The 26,649-nt window shown below is 39.2% G+C and overlaps 1 protein-coding gene across 2 annotated transcripts in view; it reads left to right on the forward strand.

The window, feature by feature from the left end:
- LOC113113378 (E3 ubiquitin-protein ligase NEURL1B-like) overlaps window positions 1–12,062 on the forward strand; it is a 48,142-nt gene extending 36,080 nt beyond the window's left edge. For both annotated transcript variants that reach the window (XM_026279523.1, XM_026279524.1), the window contains exons 3-5: window positions 7,335–8,060; window positions 8,749–8,871; window positions 10,716–12,062. In XM_026279523.1, the coding sequence (XP_026135308.1) occupies window positions 7,335–8,060; window positions 8,749–8,871; window positions 10,716–10,963 (1,097 nt within the window). In that variant the 3' untranslated portion in view covers window positions 10,964–12,062. The remainder of the gene's footprint in view (window positions 1–7,334; window positions 8,061–8,748; window positions 8,872–10,715) is intronic.
- The last annotated feature ends 14,587 nt before the right edge of the window (window positions 12,063–26,649 follow it).

A 26,649-nucleotide genomic window follows, 5' to 3' on the forward strand; every position in this document is an offset into this window, starting at 1 on the left:
GGAGAATGTTCAAAACTTGACTTTAATTCGAGAAAACTAAGAAATTCAAAAACACGGGAACTTCAGGGATGACATTTACAATACCGGACAACGAACTAAGAACAGGGAACACCATTTATGAACGTGACAAGATGAGGGGATGATGACACACAACTGGCATCTATAGAAATAAATGGGGAACACCTGGAGTTGAATTAACACAATGGGGACAGGAAGGGCCAAATATGGCCATGGGAACACATGGGGAGCAAAACAAGGAACAGGGTGTAACATTACTCCCCCTCTCACAGAAGGCGCTAACTTGCACCACACAACATCCAATGGTTAGGGGGGTGGGCACTCCGGAGGTCCCTCAGGACAGACATGGGACAGTGGGCCTCCAGAACCGTACCTGTTCAGTGCACCATGGTGGATCAGAAGACTCAGGAGGCCTTGGTGAAGCAGCAGGCCTGAGAGGCCATGGCAAAGCAGGATGCCATGCTGGAGAATGTTCAAAGCTTGACTTTAATTTGAGAAAACTAAGGAATTCAAAAACAAGGGAAATTCGAGAATGACATTTACTATACCAGACACCGAAATAAAAACAGGGAACAATATTTATGAACATGACAAGATGAGGGGATGATAAAACACACATGGGGCCAATAGAAATAAATGGGGGACCCCTGGAGTTAAATTAACACAATGGGGACAATAACAGGAAGGACCAAATTTGGACATGGGAACACATGGGGAGCAAAACGCACAAAACATGGAACAGAGTCTAACAATTACTGCTATGACCGTGTATATGAAACAAACATTTTTACTGTAAAAAAATAAATAAACATGGCCTACACATTTTTGGCCAAGAGTCAGCTGCAGTGTGAATGGATTGAATTGGATGCACTACTTCTGACAAATAACAGACTATAGAAAAGACCATTAATAGACCAAGAGACACAAGGGGGCAGTCAAACTGAGTTCAAAATAGAGTCCTGCATGGGCCACAAATCTAGGCCCTAGCCCGGCCCTTGTCCAACAATTTATCAGAATTCTTGGCCCGTGTCCGACTGGAGCCCATGTCTTTAATTTCTCTATCTCTCTGTTGCAGCCATTAAAATATTTCTGATATTTTATATATTGCAAAGTGATTATATTTAGTTTCTTTATTAAGTTAATTAAAAATATATATGCTTGGAAAAAAAATTGTTTGTTAAATCCAAGCAGCCAGCAGCAGACAGTGAGTTGATCATACTTTTGATCAATTTAGCCTTCCCAAATCATCACGACTTGCCTAAAATAAAATCTATAGATATAAAAAAACTTCAACATATTACAATGTTAGTTTAAACGTTAACCTAGATAAATGTGTGTGATATTAGGCGCATGTCATTTGTGCGGAGCTGAAGCATGCTTCATACGACATTGAGGTGCCACCTCGAGCACTTGCATTTTATTCTTATTAATAGTCAAAACAACTTAATGCTGTCATTTTTGCTCATAAAGATAAGAGTAATCGGGAGATCACATGACCCTTCAACAGCAATGCACACATAGTCCTTTGCTCTGCTCACTTTGTCAGAAATTGTATATATCATGTCAGTGAATTTTGAACCACTCTTTACCTAGCCCACTATGAGTACTCCAGCAGGCAAGGACTTTTGGAAAAGAGAGATTGAACAATCGCCAAAAAAGAAAAGATTCCACCATCTCCAGAGAGGATCTGGTTGCGGCTATAGCTAATGATATCAAGCTAGCACTCAAAGAACAACAAAGTACACTTGATTCAGTTGTGGCTTTGACTGTAAGAAAAGCAATAGACTCTACTGTTGAAGCAGCACCACGTGAGGATAGGAGGGCAGTTACAAACTTAAGAAATCAGCTGGACCAACTCACCGAAAAAATTACAGACGTTGGAAGATAGGAGCAGGAGAAATAACATACGACTGGTGGGGTTGCCAGAAGGGGCGGAGGGCTCCGATACAGCTGGCTTTCTTAGAGCTAATCTTTTCAAGTGGATCCCTTCACTGAAAGGCCGTGACATCGAGATTGACAGGGGACATTGTGTGTGTGACAGAAGGAAAAACTGATCGGGCGCTTACTCTCATCTTCTGTGTACTAAGATGGCATGACAGTTCAGCGATCCAGAAGGGTGCTCCGCAGGCATATCTGGTGAAATATACACAGGAAACTATCATGCTACTATTTGTTCCCGACTTTATTCCAGCCACAACTACCAAGAGAAATCGCTTTAATCCAGTCTTGTAGAAGATGACAGCACTTGGTCTCCATCCCTTCCTCACATATCCGGGTTAATTAAACTATGGTAAAAAGGTGAGCAGATGATGTTTGACTCTCCTTACAAGCCAGAGGATTTTGTTAGTTCACTGTCGCAGAGGACGTATGCTGCAACGGCAACGACTACCATCGAACATTTGGTCTGTGGTGATCCTAACTGCCCTGAAGAGGACGATAGCAAGGTGGCCATGGACATTTGTATATTTCTTAAGCATACCCGGATATTAAAATATATTTGCCCCGTAAATCGATTTCCTGTGCCCTGATACAACAAACTCAAGAAACCCACTGGATAAATCTCACTCTGATACTACAGCTAACCCACCCTCTAAGTTACTGAATAAATTTATCACGGAACTTGTAATTGAATGTAATTGATTCGTGGGGAATACAGAATACTACATCTAAGGACTTCACTTTTTTTCTAACAGACATAAGACTTTCTCAACGATAGATTACATATTTCTCAGCCCATCTCTAATTTCAGCTAACTCTTTCATCTCTATTGCCAATTGTATTGTCTGATCACTCTTCAGTGTTATGTAATGTTCACCATTCCAACATTCCAGACCAAGGCCCCTAGATGGCGTCTTAACACATCATTTACTAAACAATCGGACGTTCAATAACTCTCTAAAACTCTCGAGGAGTTTCTCGAAAATAATATATCTTGTGGTGCAAATGTTGTGGGAAACGACAAAGTGTGCAAGTCAAGGATTCTGTATTTTGTTTTCTTCTGCTCTTGCCAAAGCAAAAGCCTGCCGATTTACACAATTAGAAAATAAGATCCAGTTATTACAAAACTTACAATAACAACATTTTTCTGACCAACAAGCTACATGGTTGTCCTCCTTGAAAGAGGAATATGACTTACTTTTACAATCAAAGTCAGAGTTTATTTTACAAAGGACAAGGCAAAAATATTATTTTGAATCTGAGAACTAGCCACTTATTTGCCCTTAGGCTGAAGGAATGTGAGTCTGAGGCCTAAATCAGTGCAATAAATTTTCGGATGACCAGGTTACCACAAATCCTATGTTAATTAACAACATATTTAATGTGTTTCACAAAAATCTGTACAAAACTGAAACCGTCAGTTTGTAGAGAGTACTTGGATAAATTAGAACTGTCTCAAATCACACAGATGGATAAAGACAAATTGGAGGTCCCGTTAAGTTTGGAGGAGCTCCATGAAGCACTAAAAATCCTTCAAAAGGACAAATCACCAGGCATAGATGACCTTCCTCCTGAATTATATTTAGAAATATGGGAAGTGGTAGGGACTTGCATGCTTGATTCATTTAATTTTGCAATTGATTATGGTACATTTCATAGAGACTAGGGATGCACCGAATCCAGGATTCGGATTCGGATTTGGCCGAATACTGGGCTTTTTGACGGGGTTCGGTTTCGGCCGAACCTTAGGTTTTTTTTTCACCGAACCGAACCCTAGGCTTGCGCTACGCTGGTCGACGTCACGCGGCCATTGATTGCATGAAGGTGTTTATATGAGGAGGAACAAGGTCCGACAGATTGCTCTAAACTAAACTGTTCAGGAATCTTGAGCGCCTGGGACGATTTAGGGGCCGTTTTCATATGGCGCCTAAAAACGCGTGGAAAACGCTAACCGCGCCGCTTTCTCCTCCTTTCCAAAGCGCTCAGACAGTTGCGCCCCTGAGGCGTCTGCCTTTGTTAAGCAACCATGACCTGCTCTCTCCATGAAGACGCGGAAATTTCAGCAAAGGATAAATGGATTTGCAGCTGTAAAAATCGCTTGCAGTAGCTCTGCAACTAAATTTATTTCAAAATGGCAATCCATATACAACTATGATCAGCTGTTCCTTCATCTTGGCTGATCTTTCAACGTTGTTACGGGAAAGGATGAAGCTGATTGGTTAGTTATTTTCACATGACCGCTGTGCGCTTGCAACATTCTGAAAAGTTAAAATGTTTTTAACTCGTTGCGGTGCGGACGCGCCTGGAAAAAACGGGCGCGTCGCACCGCGTGCGCGTCGTGACCGTGTCGCTTCCATTATGAGCGCGCATGCCATGCGCTTACATGGGAAATAACGAACTTGAGCGCGCAAAAGACACGATATGTGAACGTAGCAATACAGAGCCAGCCAGTCACATCGGGGGCTGACGTGGAGAAAAGCGTTTTTTTCGGTGAGCCTTTAATTCCTCTTAGAAAGGATCCTCTTCAGTGGTGGAAGACAAACCAGCAGCGATTTCCAATGCTGGCAAAAATGGCAAAAATCTACACTCTGTGCCCAGTGAAAGACTTTTCAGTACTGCTGGGGACATTCGGCTGTCACCTGTTAATGTTTTTTTTTTTTTTTTTCAACAAAAAAGTTCTTCTCACTTGTCATCCTGGCATAATCTTGCCTATTCTTTTTCTTTTTTTTACAGTTAAAATAAAATAAAATGAGAAATACATTGCTGTGGACGTTGTTTGCTTCATTAATGTGTTTTACTGTGTTAATGGAATAAGCTGATGCGAGTAGGATTCGGTATTCGGTTTCGGCCGAATCTTAAACAGTGGATTCGGTATTCGGCCGAACCCCAAAAATCTGGATTCGGTGCATCCCTAATAGAGACCAAAAACATATTTGATATAATTTCTTCTTAAAAAGGGTAAAGATCCGTTAGATTGCTCCAACTACAGAACAGTATCACTCATCCCATGCGATCTAAAAGTTTATGTTAAAACTCCTGCCTCTCGCATGGAGAGTAATTCATAACTTAATCTAAGAGGACCAAACCAATTTTATTAAGGGGCGATCAATCATCCGATAATATGTGTTGACTGTTTCATGTACTTGATTTTGCAGACTCTCTTCCGAGTCCTTGTGTGTTTTTTTCACTTAACGCAGAAAAAGCCTTTGATAGGCTAGAGTGGAACTATATGTGGGCAGTTCTGCAATGTTTTGGTTTCGGTGAACATTACATTTCTAAGATTAAGACACTCTACCACTCACCTGAGGCAAATTTGATAATACCTAGAATATCAAAATCAACTGCAGGCGGCAGATCCTTTTCCTATTTGGCGCCTAAACTCTGGAATAACCTACTTAACATTGTTCAGGAGGCAGACACTCTCTTGCAGTTTAAATCTAGATTAAAGACCCATCTCTTTAACCTGGCTTACACAACATACTAATATGCTTTTAATATCCAAATCCGTTAAAGGATTTTTAGGCTTCATTAATTAGGTAAAACGGAACCGGGAACACTTCCAATAACTCCCGATGTACTTGCTACATCATTAGAAGAATGGCATCTACGCTAATATTTGTCTGTTTCTCTCTTATTCCGATGTCACCGTAGCCACCAGATCCAGTATGTGTCCAGATCAGAGGGTCACTGCAGTCACCCGGATCCAGTACGTATCCAGACCAGATGGTGGATCAGCACCTAGAAAGGACCTCTACTGCCCTGAAAGACAGCGGAGACCAGGACAACCAGAGCCCCAGATACTGATCCCCTGTAAAGACCTTGTCTCAGAGGAGCACCAGGACAAGACCACAGGAAACAGATGATTCTTCTGCACAATCTGACTTTGCTGCAACCTGGAATTGAACTACTGGTTTCGTCTGGTCAGAGGAGAACTGGCGCCCCAACTGAGCCTGGTTTCTCCCAAGGTTTTTTTCTCCATTCTGTCACCGATGCAGTTTCCTTGCCGCTGTTGCCTCTGGCTTGCTTGGTTGGGGTCACTTCATCTACAGCAATATCGTTGACTTGATTGCAAATAAATGCACAGACACTATTTAAACTGAACTGAATTCAATGATGAACTGCCTTTAACTATCATTTTGCATTATTGACACACTGTTTTCCTAATGAATGTTGTTCAGTTGCTTTGACGCAATGCATTTTGTTTAAAGCGCTATGTAAATAAAGGTGACTTGACTTGACTTGACCTGAGGCATGCGTGGAACAAGGCAAGGATCTACAAAACATTGTGCTTTTGTAAAATAAAGAAAACAAACAGTGTATGCCATTCTGCCATCTCGATCTTGAACAGGACAGCTTCACAAAAATTAATATAGAAAGCTTTAAATTACTACTTTAAAATGAAATTATTCAAATTGAAAACAAAACTTTTTCATTATATAATCCATAAAGATGCAATTCTCTAAAGGTGCGTTCAATGAGGAGATGACGAGTCACAATTGTCAACTTCATCTTTGCAATACTGATTCATAAAAGATTATTGATAGTAGATTATTAATAAATCATTCAAATATCTCCTTACTATTTCCCTCAGACACGTTCATGACAATTATGTTGCAGAAAGCTTTAGCTTATTGCATGCGCTTGAACACGGAATAGCATAGTCTAAATATTAAAGGCTCATTATTGTTTAAAATTAAAGTAATTAATCTCTCTTTGGAAGCAGCCCTAGTTTTAATACAGTACTCCTTTTTTCTGTAGCCTATCTCTTCCAATTGCGCTGAAGAGATCCTCACTGCTGCTACATTGGGGACAAAACACCATGCGAGCCGGTCTTGACAGTTGCGGAAGCATGGTCTCATGTTGTTTCCAAATAATTTTCATCACCATAATTGATGGATGTCTAAAATATAAAAGTAAGGAGAAGCCTAAAACAGGCCGATGAGCTATGATGTGAAAATAGGCCCGAATCCCAGCCCTAGGGGAATTAATTAGCCGAGGCCCATCGGGCTTGGGCTGAAATGCAGGGCTCTAGTTCAGAAATTCTGCAGATGCGGTATTGTCTGATCTGATTATCATATAGGCAACAGTATGTTGATACATTTCAGCTGGTATGAATATACAGTGTGCGACCATACAACTGAATGTGATGTATTCAAAGCAAAACTATGAGTGCAATATAAGAGAACTATATTGTTTTAAAATAATTTATTCTAAACATCTGCTTCAGCTTCACAAACCAATTAAGTTCCTTACAGCTGCCGTTATGTGGTAAATTGCAGATCCAGAGTAAAAAGGCATTGTTATTAGAGCAGAAGAAATGAAAGTGGTTTGCTTGTTATTATTTATAAAGTCTCACTGGTCTTAATTTCCTTTTGCAGAGAGCACGTTTGCTGAGAGCGTGGGCACAAGCTGTCTGAGTAGTGCCAGACTTAGTGCCTATCTTCCCCAGAGCAACCACGACTCGGCTAACTACAGCAACAACCAGCTAGAGAGCAGCCAGGCTGCAGCAGCTAAATTTGCCACATTACATCTCAGCAACTACAACCAACTCATCCCCTGCTGCTCTATGTCTTCTGCACCCTCTTCAACCACCTCCTTAAACATACAGAGGGCTGCCCGCCAGCTCTCCATGCCCCTTGACACTGACCTGCATTTTCACCCAGTGCGAGGCCCTGACGTGGTTCTCTCAAATGATCATACAGTTGCATGTACCCACTTCCTGGACAGCAGCAGGACGTTGATGTTCAGTGACAGGCCCGTCCGGGTTGGCGAGACTCTGTATGTGGAGGTGGGTCATCTAGGCTTGCCTTACTTTGGGGCTCTTCTCTTTGGTATGACCTCTTGTGATCCAGGCACCCTCAATGCTGGAGAGCTGCCAGCTGACCCAGAGGTGCTTCTGGACCGTAAGGAGTATTGGGTGGTCTACAGGGGTTTTCCTGTGCCAGCGGCAGGTGATGTGCTCAGCTTTACATTTCTGGCCAATGGGGAGGTCCATCATGGGGTCAACGGAGGGGCACGCTGTCGTCTTCTGTGTGTTGACTCCTCTCAGGTTCTGTGGGCCTTCTTTACACTACACGGAGCTGTGAACCGGCTCAGAATATTAGGTAAGATTTAATAAATGTGACTATAAAAGTTGTTGAATATTAATGTATTAATATAACGGTTGCACTTTATTTTACAGTACGTGTATTAACATGTACTTATAGTGTACTTACAGTGTATTTATCTAAGAAAGTTCTGGTAATACAAGGTAACTACATGGGGTAGGGTTAGGTTTAGGGGTAGCTTTAGGGTTAGTACCTAGTTATTACATAGTTATTGTAATTACTATAATAAGTACATAGTATGTACATGAGGAACAGGACTGTAAAATAAAGTGCTACCAATATAACTTTATCACAATCATAATGTGGAATTCCTGCCTGGAATGTAAAATTTAATATGCTGCCAACATTTATTAAGTCATAAGGCACAAGAGGCTATGCTATGTTGTCAGTACAGGGAGTTGCCAAAAAAAAAAAAAAAAAAAAAAACTTTGATCCTGTAATTTTTGATGTTATATTGTGCTTTTTTAGCACAGCAGGAGTGCTGTATAGACCAATCAGCATTCAGCATCCAAATTGTGTTAAATACAGCATAATGTACATGTGATATATTTTTTGTCTATACATTCTTTAACATTTTGTTGAAAAGCATTCCGTCATTGTCAGATGAAGGTGATTTGTGTCAGTGATAAAGTTGTAATTAAGGCAGTTGTCCATTGTGGTAAATTATGTTCTTTTTGTTCTCAAGGAACTGTTCAGGCCAGCCCTCCCACCTCCCCATCAGTGTCTCAGGTATCAACGCCTGATGACAGTGACTCTGATCTGGCTTTCACTGTCAACAGATCCTCATCAGCATCTGAATCCTCTCTAGGTGAGTCTCTACAAGCTTATTTATGCATTCAATTCTGAACCGCTGGAAGAAACAAAAGGCTAATGTCATGAAATTACTGATCTAATTGTGTGTTCACCATGCATGTTTAATTTTTAACACTTTAATTTTTAACCTAAATATAATAGCTCATACTTCCAGTGAAAATGACAGACTTCTGTCTGGTGATGTATACAGTTCACTTAAACCCATCCGGGCAAGCTCGCGTTCATCTGTCTTCACTTTAGAGTGCCACGTCCAGATCTCACTTTCAATCAATGACTGGTACAAAAAACCAAGTCCCAGCCTGCATGTTTTTTTGTTTCAATAATCTGTTACACTCAATGGTGCTGTACGTCACCCCCGAGCGGCAACCTTTCGCTGTCTCTCGTGAAGCCAATAATGAAGTAACTAAAACTGCAATTCATCGATTGGCCGCTTGAGGCTGGCTGCAAAAGAGAGTCAGTCCCATAGACACCCCATGTTAAAATGCCCAACTTTACAGCAGAAAAAAACATGTTTACAGCCTGGTTAAAAAAATGATTTTGGTCTATATTGCTAATTTTGCCCTTCATAACAACTGTGAGGGGGGTGAATTTTTTTTTAAACTCATCCGTTTAAATTATATTAAGACTTAAAGTTCTGCATAATTAAGGGCGTGGCCACTTGAGTGACAGGTTGATTGCCGCTGCTGACAATGCCGTTGTGCTAGGTGGGCGTGGCTTCAGCAATCAGCTCCTGCCTTTTTGCCCATTTTCTATTATCCGGGTGAGATCCCTTTTGTTGTGTTCACAACATTTCACTGATGACTGCTTTTCTAATCTTGGTGAGTACAGCGGGATTTTCAAAGCGCTTGGCCATAAAAGAGGGTTCATTACCAACTTTATTTGGACCAAAAAGCATCTCCGAATCACAACGCAAAGTATGATTATGAAGTTGTGTTTGTTTTCTCCCAAGCGTCTTATCAGTATGTGTGCTGTCTGCAGCTGCTGATCTTCATTTACAAACACGTCATTAAAATGAAGTGTAACTCCGTGAATACTCAACGAAGAGACATGAGAGAGATATCTATAGAAAGCTTGACATGTCTTTAAAACTAAACAAGTGCTGCTAACAGATATTCTGTGATAAAGTAATCCATATGAAAACAACGCGATGTCTGTTTTTCACGTCTCCCTTCATTATATCTAATGTGACCACGCCCCCGCGCTGAACGCGCTATTCAGATTCAAACTGAAGCGCGCGGCTTGAATACACACACACAGAAGAAGAAGCAGCTAGACTGTTCAAGTTTTTTATTCTACCATTTGCTTCACGGTGAGAGGAATAAGACATAATTCACCCCAAAAAGATGCTAACGCATTGTTTACCATGAAGTTGTGTGCGGAACAACCAATCAAAACTGACTATGTCAGTTGACCAATCAGAACACAGTATGCTACCGAAAGGTGGGGTTTAAGGAAACTGAATCTTTTGTACAGCTTCACGCGAACCGTTTGGGGTTCTCTGAGAATTTAGGTCATTTTAAAATGATATTTTTGACAAAATGACAATGTTTTTTAACCTTGGATGGATTTAAACCTATTGTACAGGACAGCGATAGGAAGCTTAAAATTTTCATCTTACTGGCTCTTTAACTTCTAACGTGATTAGTCTTCTCTCATGCTAGGTTTCACTGCAAGCTAATTTTGGCAGTATCCACTCTAGACATAGACATCACATTTGCTAAAACATTGCTATTACTATTGCTCATACAGGGTTAAGGTGGCATCACTTAAAATATGTTGTTTTAAAAAAAATTTCCACTGAGGCAGATTACTGATGTTGTTTTATGTGTTATTTTTCAGTGACGGCTCCCAGCTCTCCTCTCAGTCCACCTGTCTCACCAAGTCTATCCTCGTCAGATGCAGCCCTGAGCAGCAAGAGCAGTGAGTGCACAGTGTGCTTCGATCAAGAGGTGGACACCGTCATCTATACGTGTGGACACATGTGTTTGTGTAATGACTGTGGACTGAGGCTCAAGAGACAGATCAATGCGTGTTGTCCGATTTGTCGGAGACCCATAAAGGACGTCATAAAAACCTACAGACCATGAAGGGACTAAAACATTTTGTGTCAAATGATTCAATGCCAAACTTTGGAAGCTGTGGTTTAATATCTGGACTAAACTTGTATTTAAGACCTTTTATGTAGCTTTGATTTGTGTAGCATTAAGCTCTTGTCCATTTTTCTCTCACCTCATATGTTAAAAGCAGATCATCTGAAGCTGAAGATGATTCAAGGTTTGAGAATTAATCTCTGTTTTGAACTGATATTTCCAGTGCCTTTAACATTGTTTATCGTTCCTCAAGCATCAAACAGATGAATTAGACAATCATTTCTGAGATGTATTGCATAGGTATGAAGAAATAATTCAGAGAGACCTCAAGATATGAAGTAAAGAATGTTTTATTGTGTAAGTAAATAATACACAGGTCTACAAATCTGTTTTTATATGTTATTTTAAAGGAGTTAAAAGCTGTTGTCATATTGCAAGTGAAGAAAGATTTGCATTATGATAGTTGAAGGGTTTGGAGATTTGTTGCACTTATATCTAGAGCTAAACTCGGCACTAAAAACACATCTGTCCCTCTGGATGAAGTGATTTCAGATGTGGATCTTGAGGACTGCATTTTAAGTAAGAACAAAATAATTTTTTATATAATAGAGTGATGTGGTATTGTATTGTATTGTATTGTATTTCATGTTTTGTTTTTTGTTTTCACAGAAGATTTCTGTTTCTTTGTTTGTTTGATTTGGAATTAATGACATGGAGAATCTGTTCTTTTCTTCTTACCTTGACATTTTGTCCAATTAGCAGTCTGAAATTAAACCACAAACAATAGGTTTATTCTTTACAATAATCTTTTTTTTTTTTGGACTGTACATCAGGATGCATTATACTTATTAGTAACATAGAAGTGCCAGTGGTGATGATGAGATAAATTATGTAAAACTATTTACATAAAATCAAGTACTCGTGTAATGGATCGTATACTACCATCCATTTATCATCATTGTTGGTCTTCTGTCAAATGTAACGTAAAAATGCCAGTGACCAGACAAAACTATTTTGTTTGGTTGACACCATGATTTCAATTGGTTACAGTTGAATTTTAGTTTCATATTATTGTCAATAAAAACCAGCCACAGTTCTGAAGGTCACGCACCAATATATTTGTTAATATAAATAATTGATTCTGATTACATTTAGCATTTCCTAGAATGGGAAACTGGAAATTCTCTTCAAAAGAAAATGGAGGCCCATTGTTCAGCTGAGTTGTTCATTAACCCTAACCAAAAGCACTTTAACAAGATTATTACCTGAGTTATTGGAAATTACAGACAGATGTGTTTAATTAGGGTTAAAATTAACCCTCCAGCACTAAAGTTGAAGAGCCTCACCCACAGCTCGCTGTTGCAGCTCAGGTATCAAATTTATTATTATTTCCTCAAAAAACACCCTGGGACATTTAACCCCCAATCCTGCTTCATAGAGCAGCCCTTAATGACATTTGGGCAAAAATGTCTCGGGTGTGATTCTAGCTTTTTTTTATTTTTTTTTGTCATGATGGCTGTAGAAGGCTTATTCGCAGGCTGCATAGGCTGAAATCTAAATCAATGTTGTAACCAGAGGCGGACTTAACCATTAGGCAAAGGTAGGTGATCAACTTGGGCCCCCAAAAGCCAAGGGCCCCCTAAAATGCTTTTTATATGCGAGATGCATGTTCAGTGCAGACGAACAAGTGGTGTCTGTGGTGTTCATTACCACAACAACCATATGTACGTATGTTGAATGTGCATCTTAGCAAAAGTAGGGCCCCTATGATTTCCACTATGTAGAAAATGGGGAAGGAATCCTGGAATCCATTCATAAAAATGGAATTTGGGCTACTGTGTAACGCGGAATGTGATGCAATAAACAGCGCAAATGCATGTCTTGATTGATAGTTTGCTATTGGAGCACGCTCAACACTTGCAGTTGTCATCTGTAATAGCTAAATAGTATTTTTGCCATTTAATATTCACATACACTAGTCCATGCGGTTTGATTAAAGTGTACCGAACTGCATTTGATTTATTAATTCAATATTTGACGAATTCTGTGACATTGCTCATTACATAGTAAACTTCTGTTGTGTAGCACTTTGAATGTACAAAACTGAAAGGGTTTGTTTTATATTCATTGGAATGAAAGATAGATGAATGTTTTTGCCTTCAACAGAAAAATGTAAATACACAACACAGAATTTCTAAAAGAATTACAAATAAAATTTCATAGAGCCCTATTATTGTATTCAACTTAATAAATTAAGTTGCTTTTATGAATTCAATTAATTAGAGTTTTATTTTTTGTATTTTTTAACCATTAAAATGGAGTACCGAAAAATTTAAATGGAAAGCAAAGAATTTGGGCCCTAAGAATTATTATTTTTGTTAAACTTTTAATATGCCCAAATTGCTGTTAAATTAAAAAAGTTTCATGATTTTAATTAATTAGACATGTTTTATGATTAAAAAAAAATCATATAATCATAAAAAAAAAAAAAAAAGTCCAGAAAAATTAAACGGAAAAAAATATTTTGGAAAAAATAAAACTTAGGCTACTTTGGGAAAAATAAAACAAATTTCATAGGGCCCTATAAATATCATGCATCTGAAGCTATAATGTAATAATAAGCAACAGTGCATATTATATAGGTCTTTTTTTCTTTGTCAATTTTTTTTTTTTGACCCCGAAGGAGGACCATGCAGAGTCACTTTCTACACAGGCACAATTCATGTTTGGTTGAAATAATCCTTATTAAAGCATATTAAATGTATAATTTCCCCAAAGCACCACATAGTGTCCAACCTACTCTAATACTATTATAATCTGAGTAAATGTGAACAAGGGATCTACAACATTAAATAAATCCTTTATTTATACCTTGTACATGAAAAATCTTAAAGATTGGACACAACTATGGGACACGGTTGTGCAGCAGTGAGAATCACAAGGAAAGGAACCTCATGGTTGTAAATATGTGAAATTGTATAGTGCACCTTTCCTGTATTAGCCTGGGTCCCCCAAATCGCTACATCCGCCCTTCTTAAGTTTTAGATTTGAACACAAATTAAAATTGTAGAATGAAAACAACAACAACAACAAATTGTGTTGGGTGAGACTATACAAAGATCCAAAAATATTCTTACTGACAAATCTGACCATACTATACGGAAAAGACAAACTAGAGCCAGAGTAATCATTTATTTCTAAACAACAACAACTAAATTAAATTAAATTAACTCCCAAAAAGTAAAATTGAACAAAATGGTACCAAACAGAATCAACAATAAACCTAGCAAGTGGCATGTTTCAGACATGTTTTGTTTGGAATCTTAACCATTCTTGCAGTAAGACTTTGATCTAACTTTGAAGTGTGTGTGTGTGTAATTCACAGGGGCTGATTGACACACACACACACACACACACAAATTCAGTTAATTGCTCATTCTGTTCTTTGTTTGTGTGTGAGTGACTGTTTTTTTTATTTGACAAAATAAAAAATCTGTTATAGTCTCATGCTTTATAGATGTGTGTGTGTGTGTGTGTGTGTGCCATGATTTTGAGATACATCTTATCACACTGAGGACATTTGAGGGACTCAAACAAAACTATTTAAAAAGATTCAAACATTCACTGATGCTCCAGAAGGAAACAAGATGCATTAAGAGCTGGGGGGTGAAAACTTTTGAACACAATGAAGATGGCCAAATTTTTGTTATTTTGTTGAAATATATATTTTTTTCCATTTAGTTCTGCACTTCGTAAGCAACAGAAGATACTTTTTATGTTTCCCGGTACACAAATTAAGTACAATTTACCTTGATCTTCAAATTCCAAAAGTTTTCACCCCCGGCTCTTAATGCATCGTGTTTCCTTCTGGAGCATCAGTGAATGTTTGAATCTTTTTAAATAGTTGTGTTTGAGTGCCTCAAATGTCCTCAGTCTGAAAAGATGCATCTCAAAATCATACAGTCACTGCTGGAAAGGGTTCAAATATGCAAAGATACTGGAAAACTGAAGAATCTGCAGGAGCTTAAAGATTTTTCTGAAGAACGCTGCTCAGTTTAACTGTTCAGAACAAACAAGGGACTCATGCACAACCATCACAAAACAGAAAGACAGTCGAAACAGAACACAGTATTAAGAACCAAGGGTTCCCAAACTTTTGAGTGGGGTTATTTTAATAAATTCAGCAATTTTTTTGTCTTGTGGACTAAATGTTAATATCTTTTATGTACAATATCCTACTAAGGACAGTACTAAATACAAAATAACATGCATTTAGTATGATCTCTCTTATTTTTTGAAAATTACTAATATTTTCACAGATTCTGCAAGGGGTGCCCAAACTTTCGATCCTCACTGTATATATACATTTTTACCTATACATAAAATAAAAAAATACAAACTATTCAAATGCTACACATAAACACTGTACCTATACACAACTAACTTACTGACATACTTTGAATATGAATATACTATATATAAATGTTTACATACATAGACTATATGGATGCTGCACATAATACTGTACATGTGCAAAGAGAAACATCATAAGTCATGCAGCTGGCTGGTGAACAGTGCAAGATGATTTGTAGTGTGTGGGCATGTAAAAATAGTCTTTTGTGGGATTATGTACATTCCGCACTGTGTGTGAAAAGTGTCTAGTGCACATAGAGGAGAAGTGCACAAAATAGATTTGAATTGCACACACACAAAAAAAATGTTTCAGACAGTTTTGTACCAGATTTGGTAAGGTTGCGAGGTGTTTGGGAGGTGGAGAAGGTAAGATGGTCCTTGTTTCGGTTGTGAGAGGTTTCAGAGGAGGACGGGCTGATTTGAGTTCAGGGCTCTCACAGCCTGGGGGAAAAACTGTTGAGCAGTCTGGCGGAGCGGGCTCTGATGCTCTGGTACCATCTTCCTGAAGGTAGGAGCTGGAAGAGACTGTGGGAGGGATGGGTGGGGTCCTTTACGATAATTTTTGCTTTGCTGAATCATCGTATGTGGAAAATGTCCAGGATGAAGGGGAGAGGGGCACTGATGATCTTTACAGCTGTGTTCACTATCCACTGGAGGGTCTTGCGATCTGCTGCACTACAGTTCCTGTACTAGACAGTGATGTAGCTTGCCAGCATGCTCTCAATGGTTCCCCTATAGAATGTGGTGAGGATGGGTGGAGGGAGACTTGCTCTTTTCAGCCGGTGGAGAAAGTGTAGCCGCTGTTGTGCCTTCTTGGAGACTTGGTGACATGATGTTGGTGGTCCAAGTGAAATCATCTGTGATGTGCAACCCAAAGAATTTAGTGCTGCTGACTCTCTCCATAGTCGAGCTGTCAATGTCCAGTGGGGGTTGGTCAATGGAGTTTCTTCTAAAGTCCATCACAACCTCCTTTGTCTTCCCCACACTGAGGGACAGTTTGTTATTGCCACACCATTCAGCCAGCTTTGCCACTTCCTCTCTGTAGTGCGTTTCATCGCTGTTACTAATGAGACCTACCACAGTTGTGTCATCTGCAAACTTGATGATGTGTTTGGAGCTGAACTTGGCAGTGCAGTCCTGGATCAGCAGTGTGAAGAGCAGCGGGCTAAGCACACAAATTTGTGGGGTCACCTGTGCTCGAGGTGTTGTGGCTGACACAGACTGACTGAGGTCTTTCAGTTAGAATGTTCAGGATCCAATTACAGAGGGAATTGTTGAGGCCCATCAGGTTTCATTTATTAATGAGCTGTTGTGGTATTATTGTGTTGAATGCTGAGCTGAAGTCTATGAACAGCATTCTTACATAGGAGTCTTTATTTTATATGTGGATTGAGTGTGTTCGGGAGGCTGGTTTTGATGTTGTGTGTGTGTTATGGTTTATGGGGACACAAATGTCTATAATGACATAGGTATTACAACGTAAACATGGCTTAAAAAAAACACTAAACGGTGTTTAATTGAACATTTTACGTGATGGATAGTGGGAGTGTAAGGGGCTAGAATATACAGTTTGTACAGTATAGAAAAAACGTTTTGTCGGGTTTAAAAAAGATTAGTATACCGCGGCAGCGGTCGCGGCAGCCCTCCAGTTAAGCCCTCCTCGTGTGAAGACCGAAGAGTGTAAAGACCATCGACTCTACCGTGCGACTCCACCGGGCAGGGACACTGGCAGGGGATATAAGTATTTTTTTGATTACTCTTTTTCCTTTTCCTTGTTTCATTTCTGTTTCAGTTGTTTTTTGTTTATAACCAAATCTTACTATGTGTTTCCAGATCCCTACTATCATTACCACTCGTAAACCATGCAACACACAATCAATCAATCAATCACCTTTATTTATATAGTGCTTTAAACAAAATACATTGCGTCAAAGCACTGAACAACATTCATTTGGAAAACAGTGTCTCAATAATGCAAAATGATAGTTAAAGGCAGTTCATCATTGAATTCAGTGATGTCATCTCTGTTCAGTTGAAAATAGTGTCTGTTTTTATTTGCAATCAAGTCAATGATATCGCTGTAGATGAAGTGACCCCAACTAAGCAAGCCAGAGGCGACAGCGGCAAGGAACCGAAACTCCATCGGTGACAGAATGGAGAAAAAAACCTTGGGAGAAACCAGGCTCAGTTGGGGGGTCAGTTCTCCTCTGACCAGACGAAAACCAGTAGTTCAATTCCAGGCTGCAGCAAAGTCAGATTGTGCAGAAGAATCATCTGTTTCCTGTGGTCTTGTCCTGGTGCTCCTCTGAGACAAGGTCTTTACAGGGGATCTGTATCTGGGCTCTAGTTGTCCTGGTCTCCGCTGTCTTTCAGGGCAGTAGAGGTCCTTTCTAGGTGCTGATCCACCATCATGTCTGGATACGTACTGGATCCGGGCGACTGCAGTGACCCTCTGATCTGGACACAGACTGGATCTGGTGGCCACGGTGACCTCGGAACAAGAGAGAAACAGACAAATATTAGCATAGATGCCATTCTTCTAATGATGTAGAAAGTACGGTGTTATGTGAAGTGTTTCCGGTTCCGGTTTACCTAATTAATGCAGCCTAAAAAATCCTTTAACGGATTTGGATATTAAAAGCATATTAGTATGTTATGTGTAAGCCAGGTTAAAGAGACGGGTCTTAAAACTAGATTTAAACTGCAAGAGTGTGTCTGCCTCCCGAACAATGTTAGGTAGGTTATTCCAGAGTTTAGGCGCCTGAGTTTTGAGAACGTAGCGGACGTAGAGGAGTATAATGTAAAAGGAGCTCATTCAAATACTGAGGTGCTAAACCATTCAGGGCTTTATAAGTAATAAGCAATATTTTAAAATCTATACGATGTTTGATAGGGAGCCAGTGCAGTGTGGACAGGATCGGGCTAATATGGTCATACTTCCTGGTTCTAGTAAGAACTCTTGCTGCTGCATTTTGGACTAGCTGTAGTTTGTTTACCAAGCGTGCAGAACAACCACCCAATAAAGCATTACAATAGTCTAACCTTGAAGTCATAAATACATGGATTAACATTTCTGCATTTGACATTGAGAGCATAGGCCGTAATTTAGATATATTTTTGAGATGGAAAAATGCAGTTTTACAAATGCTAGAAACGTGGCTTTCTAAGGAAAGATTGCGATCAAGTAGCACACCTAGGTTCCTAACTGATGACGAAGAATTGACAGAGCAACCATCAAGTCTTAGACATGTGTTCTAGGTTATTACAAGCAGAGTTTTTAGGCCCTATGATTAACACCTCTGTTTTTTCTGAATTTAGCAGTAAGAAATTACTCGTCATCCAATTTTTTATATCGACTATGCATTCCATTAGTTTTTCAAATTGGTGTGTTTCACCGGGCTGCGAGGAAATATAGAGCTGCGTATCATCAGCATAACAGTGAAAGCTAACACCATGTTTCCTGATGATATCTCCCAAGGGTAACATATAAAGCGTGAAGAGTAGCGGCCCTAGTACTGAGCCTTGAGCTACTCCACACTGCACTTGTGATCGATATGATACATCTTCATTCACTGCTACGAACTGATGGCGGTCATATAAGTACGATTTAAACCATGCTAATGCACTTCCACTGATGCCAACAAAGTGTTCAAGTCTATGCAAAAGAATGTTGTGGTCAATTGTGTCAAACGCAGCACTAAGATCCAATAAAACTAATAGAGAGATACACCCACGATCAGATGATAAGAGCAGATCATTTGTAATTCTAAGGAGAGCAGTCTCAGTACTATGATACGGTCTAAATCCTGACTGGAAATCCTCACATATACCATTATTCTCTAAGAAGGAATATAATTGTGAGGATACCACAATGTAGACAGCGCAATCTTAACGACCTGCATACTTTGCCTATGTCTGCTAATACACTACTTTCTTTTCCTATTGGTCTCTGGAATTGCCAGTCTGCTGTAAACAAAACCGATTTCATTACTTCTATTATTAGTCATTCAAAGCTTAATCTCATGGCCCTAACAAAGACCTGGATCAAACCAGAGGACACTGCTACACCTGCAGCACTCTCCAATAATTTCTAATTTTCCCACTCCCCACGTTTGACTGGAAGAGGTAGAGGTACTGGTCTGCTCATCTCTAATGACTGGAAATTTAATCCTTTACCATCTTTGGGTATCAACAGCTCCTTTGAATCTCATTCAGTTACTGTTACCAACCCTTTTAAAATACATTTTTTAGTTGTCTATCGACCCCCAGGGCCACTGGGTAACTTTTTGGATGAATTAGATGTGTTGCTCTCAACCTTTTCCGAGGATAGTACTCCCCTAGTTATGCTTGGAGATTTCAACATTCATCTAGATAAACCTCTGTTTGCCGATTTCCACACTCTGCTTGATCATGTTCTGGTTACTCCACTGCACACGTCGGATCACTTCCTCCTCACTCTTAACCTCAACATGATCCCTGACACATCACTTACCTCTTCACATGTCATCTTTCGATGTAACCTACGCACACTTTCAACCTCCCGGCTATCTGCAATGGTTTCACCCTCCCGGCTATCTGCAATGGTTTCATCCTCACTTCCTTCCCCTAAACTGTTTGCATCTTTGGATGCTAACAGTGCTACTGATACTTTCTGCTCCACTCTTACATCTTGTTTAGACACTGTTTGCCCCTTATCTTCCAGGCCAGCCCATAACACCCCTTCTGCCCCTTGGTTATCTGATGTTCTACGCGAACACCGTTCTAAGCTTAGAGCTTCTGAAAGGGTGTGGCGCAAGTCCAAAAATACTACTGATCTTATTGTGTATCAGTCACTCCTATCTTCTTTCTCTGCTAATGTCTCGTCTGCTAAAAGGACATACTACCATAAAAAAATTAACAATTCATCTAACTCTCGCATGGTTTTTAAAACATTTTCCTCACTTCTTTGTCCTCCTCCTCCTCCTCCTGCTTCATCTCTAATAGCTGACGACTTTGCAACGTTTTTCATTAAAAAAATTAAACACATTAGTGCACAATTTTCCACACCACAATCAGTCAAGCTCATATCACCAGCAAACTTACACTCATTTACATCCTTCTCTTCACTCTCTGAGGCAGGGGTGTCAAAACTCATCCTTTCTAATCACTCTACAACTTGCCCGCTTGATCCAATTCCATCTCATCTCCTTCAAGTCATTTCTCCTGAAGTTGTGCCTGCACTCACTCACATCATCAACACTTCCCTCCACACTGGTGTTTTTCCCTCATCATTTAGACAGGCTCGTATAACTCCACTACTTAAGAAACCCAACCTCAACCCATCTCTTTTAGAGAACTACAGACCAGTTTCCCTTCTTCCTTTTATTACAAAAACACTTGAACGAGCTGTGTTCAAACAAGTCTCTAAATTTCTCACACACAACAATCTCCTTGACAGCAACCAATCTGGCTTCAGAAGTGGACATTCAACTGAGACGGCCTTGCTCTCAGTTGTTGAAGCTCTAAGACTGGCAAGAGCAGAATCCAAATCTTCAGTACTTATCCTGCTTGATCTGACCGCTGCTTTTGACACGGTTAACCACCAGATCCTCCTATCAATGCTACTGGCGAAAGGCATCTCAGGAACAACACTTCAATGGTTTGAGTCTTCCCTATCAGATAGGTCCTTCAAAGTATCTTGGAGAGGTGAGGTGTCCAAGTCTCAACATCTAACTACTGGGGTGCCTCAGGGCTCAGTTCTTGGACCACTTCTCTTCTCTGTCTACATGGCATCATTAGGTTCTGTCATTCAAAAACATGGCTTTTCATATCACTGGTATGCTGATGACACTCAACCTCTCATTCCATCCTGATGATCCGACGGTAGCTATTCGCATCTCAGCTTGTCTAACTGACATTTCTTCCTGGATGATGGACCATCACCTTCAACTCAACCTTGCCAAGACAGAACTGCTTGTGATTCCAGCAAACCCATCGTTCCATCACAATTTCACCATCAAGTTAGGCACATCAACCATAACTCCTTCAAAAACAGCGAGAAGCCTTGGAGTTATGAGTGATGATCAGCTGACTTTCTCAGACCACATTGCTAAAACTGTCCGATCCTGCAGATTTGCTTTATTCAACATCAAGAAGATCATCAGGCCCTTTCTTTCGGAACATGCTGCACAACTCCTTGTTCAAGCTCTTGTTCTGTCCAGGCTGGACTATTGCAATGCCCTCTTGGCAGGTCTTCCAGCCATTTCTATCAAACCTTTACAATTAATTCAGAACGCGGCAGCAAGATTAATTTTTAATGAGCCAAAAAGAATACACGTCACACCTCTGTTTAACAATTTGCACTGGCTTCCAATAGCTGCTCGCATAAAATTCAAGGCATTGATGTTTGCCTACAAAACTACCACTGGCTCTGCACCTATTTACCTAAATTCGTTACTTCAGACTTATGTGCCCTCTAGAAGCTTGTGTTCTGCAAGTGAATGTCGCTTGATTGTGCAATCCCAAAGAAGCACAAAGTCACTTTTACGGACTTTTAAATTAAATATTCCCTTCTGGTGGAATGAAATCCCCAACTCAATCCGAGCAGCTGAGTCCTTAGCCATCTTCAAGAATCGGCTTAAAACACGTCTTCCATCTTTATTTGACCCTCTAACTTTAACACTCACTATTCTAATTCTATTCTTTAAAAAATCTAACTACCTTTCTAATCTTTTTCTATTTTCTTTTAATTTATTATGCAATTGTATATGTATGTGTGTGTGTGTGTAAAGACCTCTAACTAGCTTGCTCTATTCTTATTTTTTTTATTCTATCTGTCTTCTTTTTATTTATTATATTAGTTAAAATCCCATGCTACGTGTACTGTGTTAACCTAACTGAGACTTGTTATAGCAATTATATATCATTGCTCTATTTGTTGTTTTTGATTGCTTCCACTGTCTTCATCTGTAAGCCGCTTTGGATAAAAGCGTCTGCTAAATGACTAAATGTAAATGTAAATGTAAAACCGTCAACTTCAGATAGATCAACAAATCGGCTCGTTCAACCGCACACGTCACAAATTCAAATCGATAGCTCTTAAACTTTTTAAACATATTTAAAAAAAAACACAGGTTGAAATTAACGGGGACATAGAACACATGGGGAAGAAACTAGACTCACCTGGAATAAAATTAACAAACCATGTGATACAGAAACTGGGACACAGGGTCAAAAACACACAGACAGGTCCATAATCCTGACACACAGTCACACACATATGGTGATCAGGAGGGGACATGTTGTCATGGCTACAAAAAGTGACATGACATTCATATAAGTATGGTGAACCATACTCAGAATTCGTGCTCTGCATTTAACCCATTCAAAATGCGCACACACAGCAGTGAACACACACACACACACACACACACACACCCGGAGCAGTGGGCAGCCATTTATGCTGCGGCGCCCGGGGAGCATTTGAGGGTTCAGTGCCTTGCTCAAGGGCACCTCAGTCGTGGTATTGCCGGCCCAAGATTTGAACCCACAACCCTAGGGTTAGGAGTCAAACTCTCTAAACACTAGGGCACGACATCCCCCAAATATATATATATTGTGGCCTACACCAGTTTGTGATGAAAATTAGGTTCAATTTTCATTTATAAATGTATAGATGAGGTTGAAATAATTTGTTTTTATATAAAACAAATCATTTTATTTATAAAAATGCAAATCTGATTCAAAACAAATATGGCTGTGGCTTAAAATGCAATTTCAAACACATTTTTACAGATGTGTCTCAGTCTGGATGCACTGGCTGCTCAAATCCTCTGCACCTGTGTTGCAGACTGGAATTAGGCCTTGTCACTGTTGCCTTTAGCATGTTTAGCTGGGGATGCTTGACTTATTGTCTTCTTGCATCATTGACAAACTATTTTCTTGTTTGACTCTGTAAAGCTGCTTTGACACAACCCTTATTGTTGAATAGAGCACTATACAAATAAAGGTGACGACTTTATTGTGACCATAGCACAGAAGAGACGGACAGACAAATCGAACAAGTGAAGTTGAAATTAGATAAGAAACTGAGACATTTATGCAGAACATTGTCTGTGATAAATAAAAATAAAAAGTTAAAAGTTTTTCCATTTTATATGGTAAGGATTATTATTGCTATTATTATTTCATTGTTCTATTTGCATATCTTCAGTGTAGAAAAAGTTGGAGGAAGACAGTCATTCTTCCGGAGAACACAGAAGGCTAAGAAACCACCCTTCCTCTGCAGTGGTGTAGACATAGTGGAGCCTTTTGCGCTTCTCACAGTCTATAAAAGGAAATGATCTGTTATTACCTCAGAAGAGCATTGAGGTTATAAAGCACCACTTCCTCTGCTGCTTAAGGAAGTCTTTTGCTTATATATATATATATACAAAATTGTAGGTAACAGTTTAGAATACTGTTCTGTCATTATCTAATAAATACACAGGAACAAATAACGAATGCACTAAAAGATTCTAGTAACTACTATTAAATAACAAGAAACTCTGATTAGAGTTTAGTAAGTTTAGTAAGTAATAGTGCTCAGTTGAAAGTGGTAGTTCACTATTAGCTAATTAGTAACTAATATTATTTCACATATATCCTGGAGTACTACTTAGAGCTACAATAAAGGTTCATAATTAATGTGAATTATGCATAAAGTATAACTAATTACCAACTACTAATGACTCAAGTGTTCCCAAATAAATAAAATTTATGCAGTTATAGTTGTTTAACTGTGGGATTTGGGGTGGAACTTTGTGCTTTTCCTAAAAATTCTCACACTTCACATTGCTTTGTTTCATAAGCAATATTTTATGCAGAATAATAAAGGACATTAAACAACAATAAAAAGATTAAACACTTTATGCATTTATAAAACATAAATTAAAACAAATTCAAATCGAATTAATCTATCAAACTTCTTCTTCTGCTCTGTCTTTGAATACCGTTATTGATAAGTTTGTTGTGCATCCAGGAACTGCTACAAGTTGGAGATATTGAACAACATATGTTGCAAAATCTGTTGAGTATTGTGCTACTATGCACACTAACCAAATAGTTAGTTGCAACATCTCCTCCCACAAACCTCTGCACATACAGTAACATACAGAGTTTAAGGGTGTAAAATGGTTCGTGAAATGGCAAGCTGCTTCAGTTTTGTAATGTGCACCTGACCTTAAACAGCTAATGGTGCAAGATCTAATTTTGAGTTCTGGCTCAATGGAAAATTATTTTGTGAGGTAAATATCTGTTTAAGAAACACTCCTAAATTGGTCAGCAGCTGTACATTTTTTTTAATATACTGTGGAAAATATAACACAGTCTATGAGCAAAACTCTTCTGAGTGTTTCATCATGGTCAGTTTACACACAGGTCAGTTATTTACAGGAGTGACAACTGCTTATTTAATCAAACACTTTCAGTAAGTGATAACTCACTTATTTGATTCCCATCACATTTACACCACACACCGTATGAATTATCTCAGCAAGATACCTGGACACTTAGAATCTACAAAATTTAAAATACTGTTTCTGAAACATCTAAAATATCTATGCACATCAAGCAACAGAAACACTGAATATCTGTTTTCACAATGTTTCAATGCTCAGACTTTATCTGACAAACACAAATCCAACAAGAATACCAAACTGCTTCACAACAACTTCCTATAAACCTTGCATTTTAGGGGTGCTCCGATCACGATCGGCCGATCGTTAATGCGCATCTCGTCAGTAAAGCCGGGTTCTCTAATCAGCGGTTAATTCCAACAGGTGCATGATTTCACATAGAGCAGCTGTTACTACACAGAGCCGTTGTTAATAGAGAAGATGCACAAATCCACTTCATTTTCAGCGTTTTTTGGCGCATCTTCTCAGTTAACAATGGCTCTGTGTAGTAACAGCTGCTCTATGTGAAATCACGCACCTGATGGAATTAACCGCTGAATAGAGAACCGGCTTTATTGACGAGATGCGCATTAACGATCGGCCGATCGTGATCGGAGCACCCCTATTGAATTTCCATAAACATTCCCTCATATCTCTTACTCCAACACATTACTCATGAACACAAACATCCCTTGAAACCACAAATCAAAAGAAATGACCACATATGAGTGATATAAATTGTATATGTGTAGGATCTTTAGCAACGAGAACCATCTCAGACCCAAAATATACAGCTGCAATTACAGTGTAAATGCATTTATCCTTACCTATGTGCATTAACAACTGCATACAAACGACACCTGGGATAAATTGTAATCAATTATAATGCCTGAGTACAAAGCACAATGTCTGATGGGTAAATTATAATTTTTTAACTTGTTTACTTGCATGGGGTGTCAAAAGAGCTCATATCCTTATATGTGTTAAATCCCTTTTTCACCTTTTTTTTAAACTTCCACAAGAAAACAATCACTTCTACCACAAAAGACTGCTTTTTAAGTTATCTTCCTGATGTATCCAAATTCCTTAGCATATCCAAAACCTCAGAACAACTTGTAATTACATTTACATTTATTCATTTAGCTGACGCTTTTATCCAAAGCGACTTACAGTTGCTATATATGTCAGAGGTCACACGCCTCTGGAGCAACTAGGGGTTAAGTGTCTTGCTCGGGGACACATTGGTGTCTCACAGTGGATTCGAACCCGGGTCTCCCACACCACAGACGTGTGTCTTATCCACTGCGCTAACACCACCCGACATGATGATGTAACAGACACTATGGACTCTCTCTTTTTTAGCATTTTAAATACAGTTGCTCCTTTACACATAAGGAAGGTTAAGGAAACCAGTATGACAACATGGTATAATGAGCAATCTCGCATCCTAAAGAGAGTAGCCCGAAAAATGGAGCGCAGCTGGAGGAAAACAAAACTAGAGGTATTTCATATTGCTTGGCGGGAAAGTAACCTATCCTACAGAAAAGCATTAAAAACTGCTAGATCCGATTAATTTTCTTCTATTTTAGAAGAAAACAAACATAACCCCAGGTATTTATTCAACACAGTGGCTAAATTAACGAAAAATAAAGTCTCAAAAAGTGTTGACGTTTCTACGTGTCTAGCATTTGTAAAACTGCATTTTTCCATCTAAAAAACATATCTAAATTACGGCCTATGCTCTCAATGTCAAATTCAGGAATGTTAATCCATGCATTTATGACCTCAAGGTTAGATTATTGTAATGCTTTGTTGGGTGGTTGTTCTGCATGCTTACTTACTTGACTTACTTGATTG

This window comes from Carassius auratus, chromosome 14, assembly GCF_003368295.1.
Source record: "Carassius auratus strain Wakin chromosome 14, ASM336829v1, whole genome shotgun sequence".
In the NCBI taxonomy this organism is placed as follows: Eukaryota; Metazoa; Chordata; class Actinopteri; order Cypriniformes; family Cyprinidae; genus Carassius; species Carassius auratus.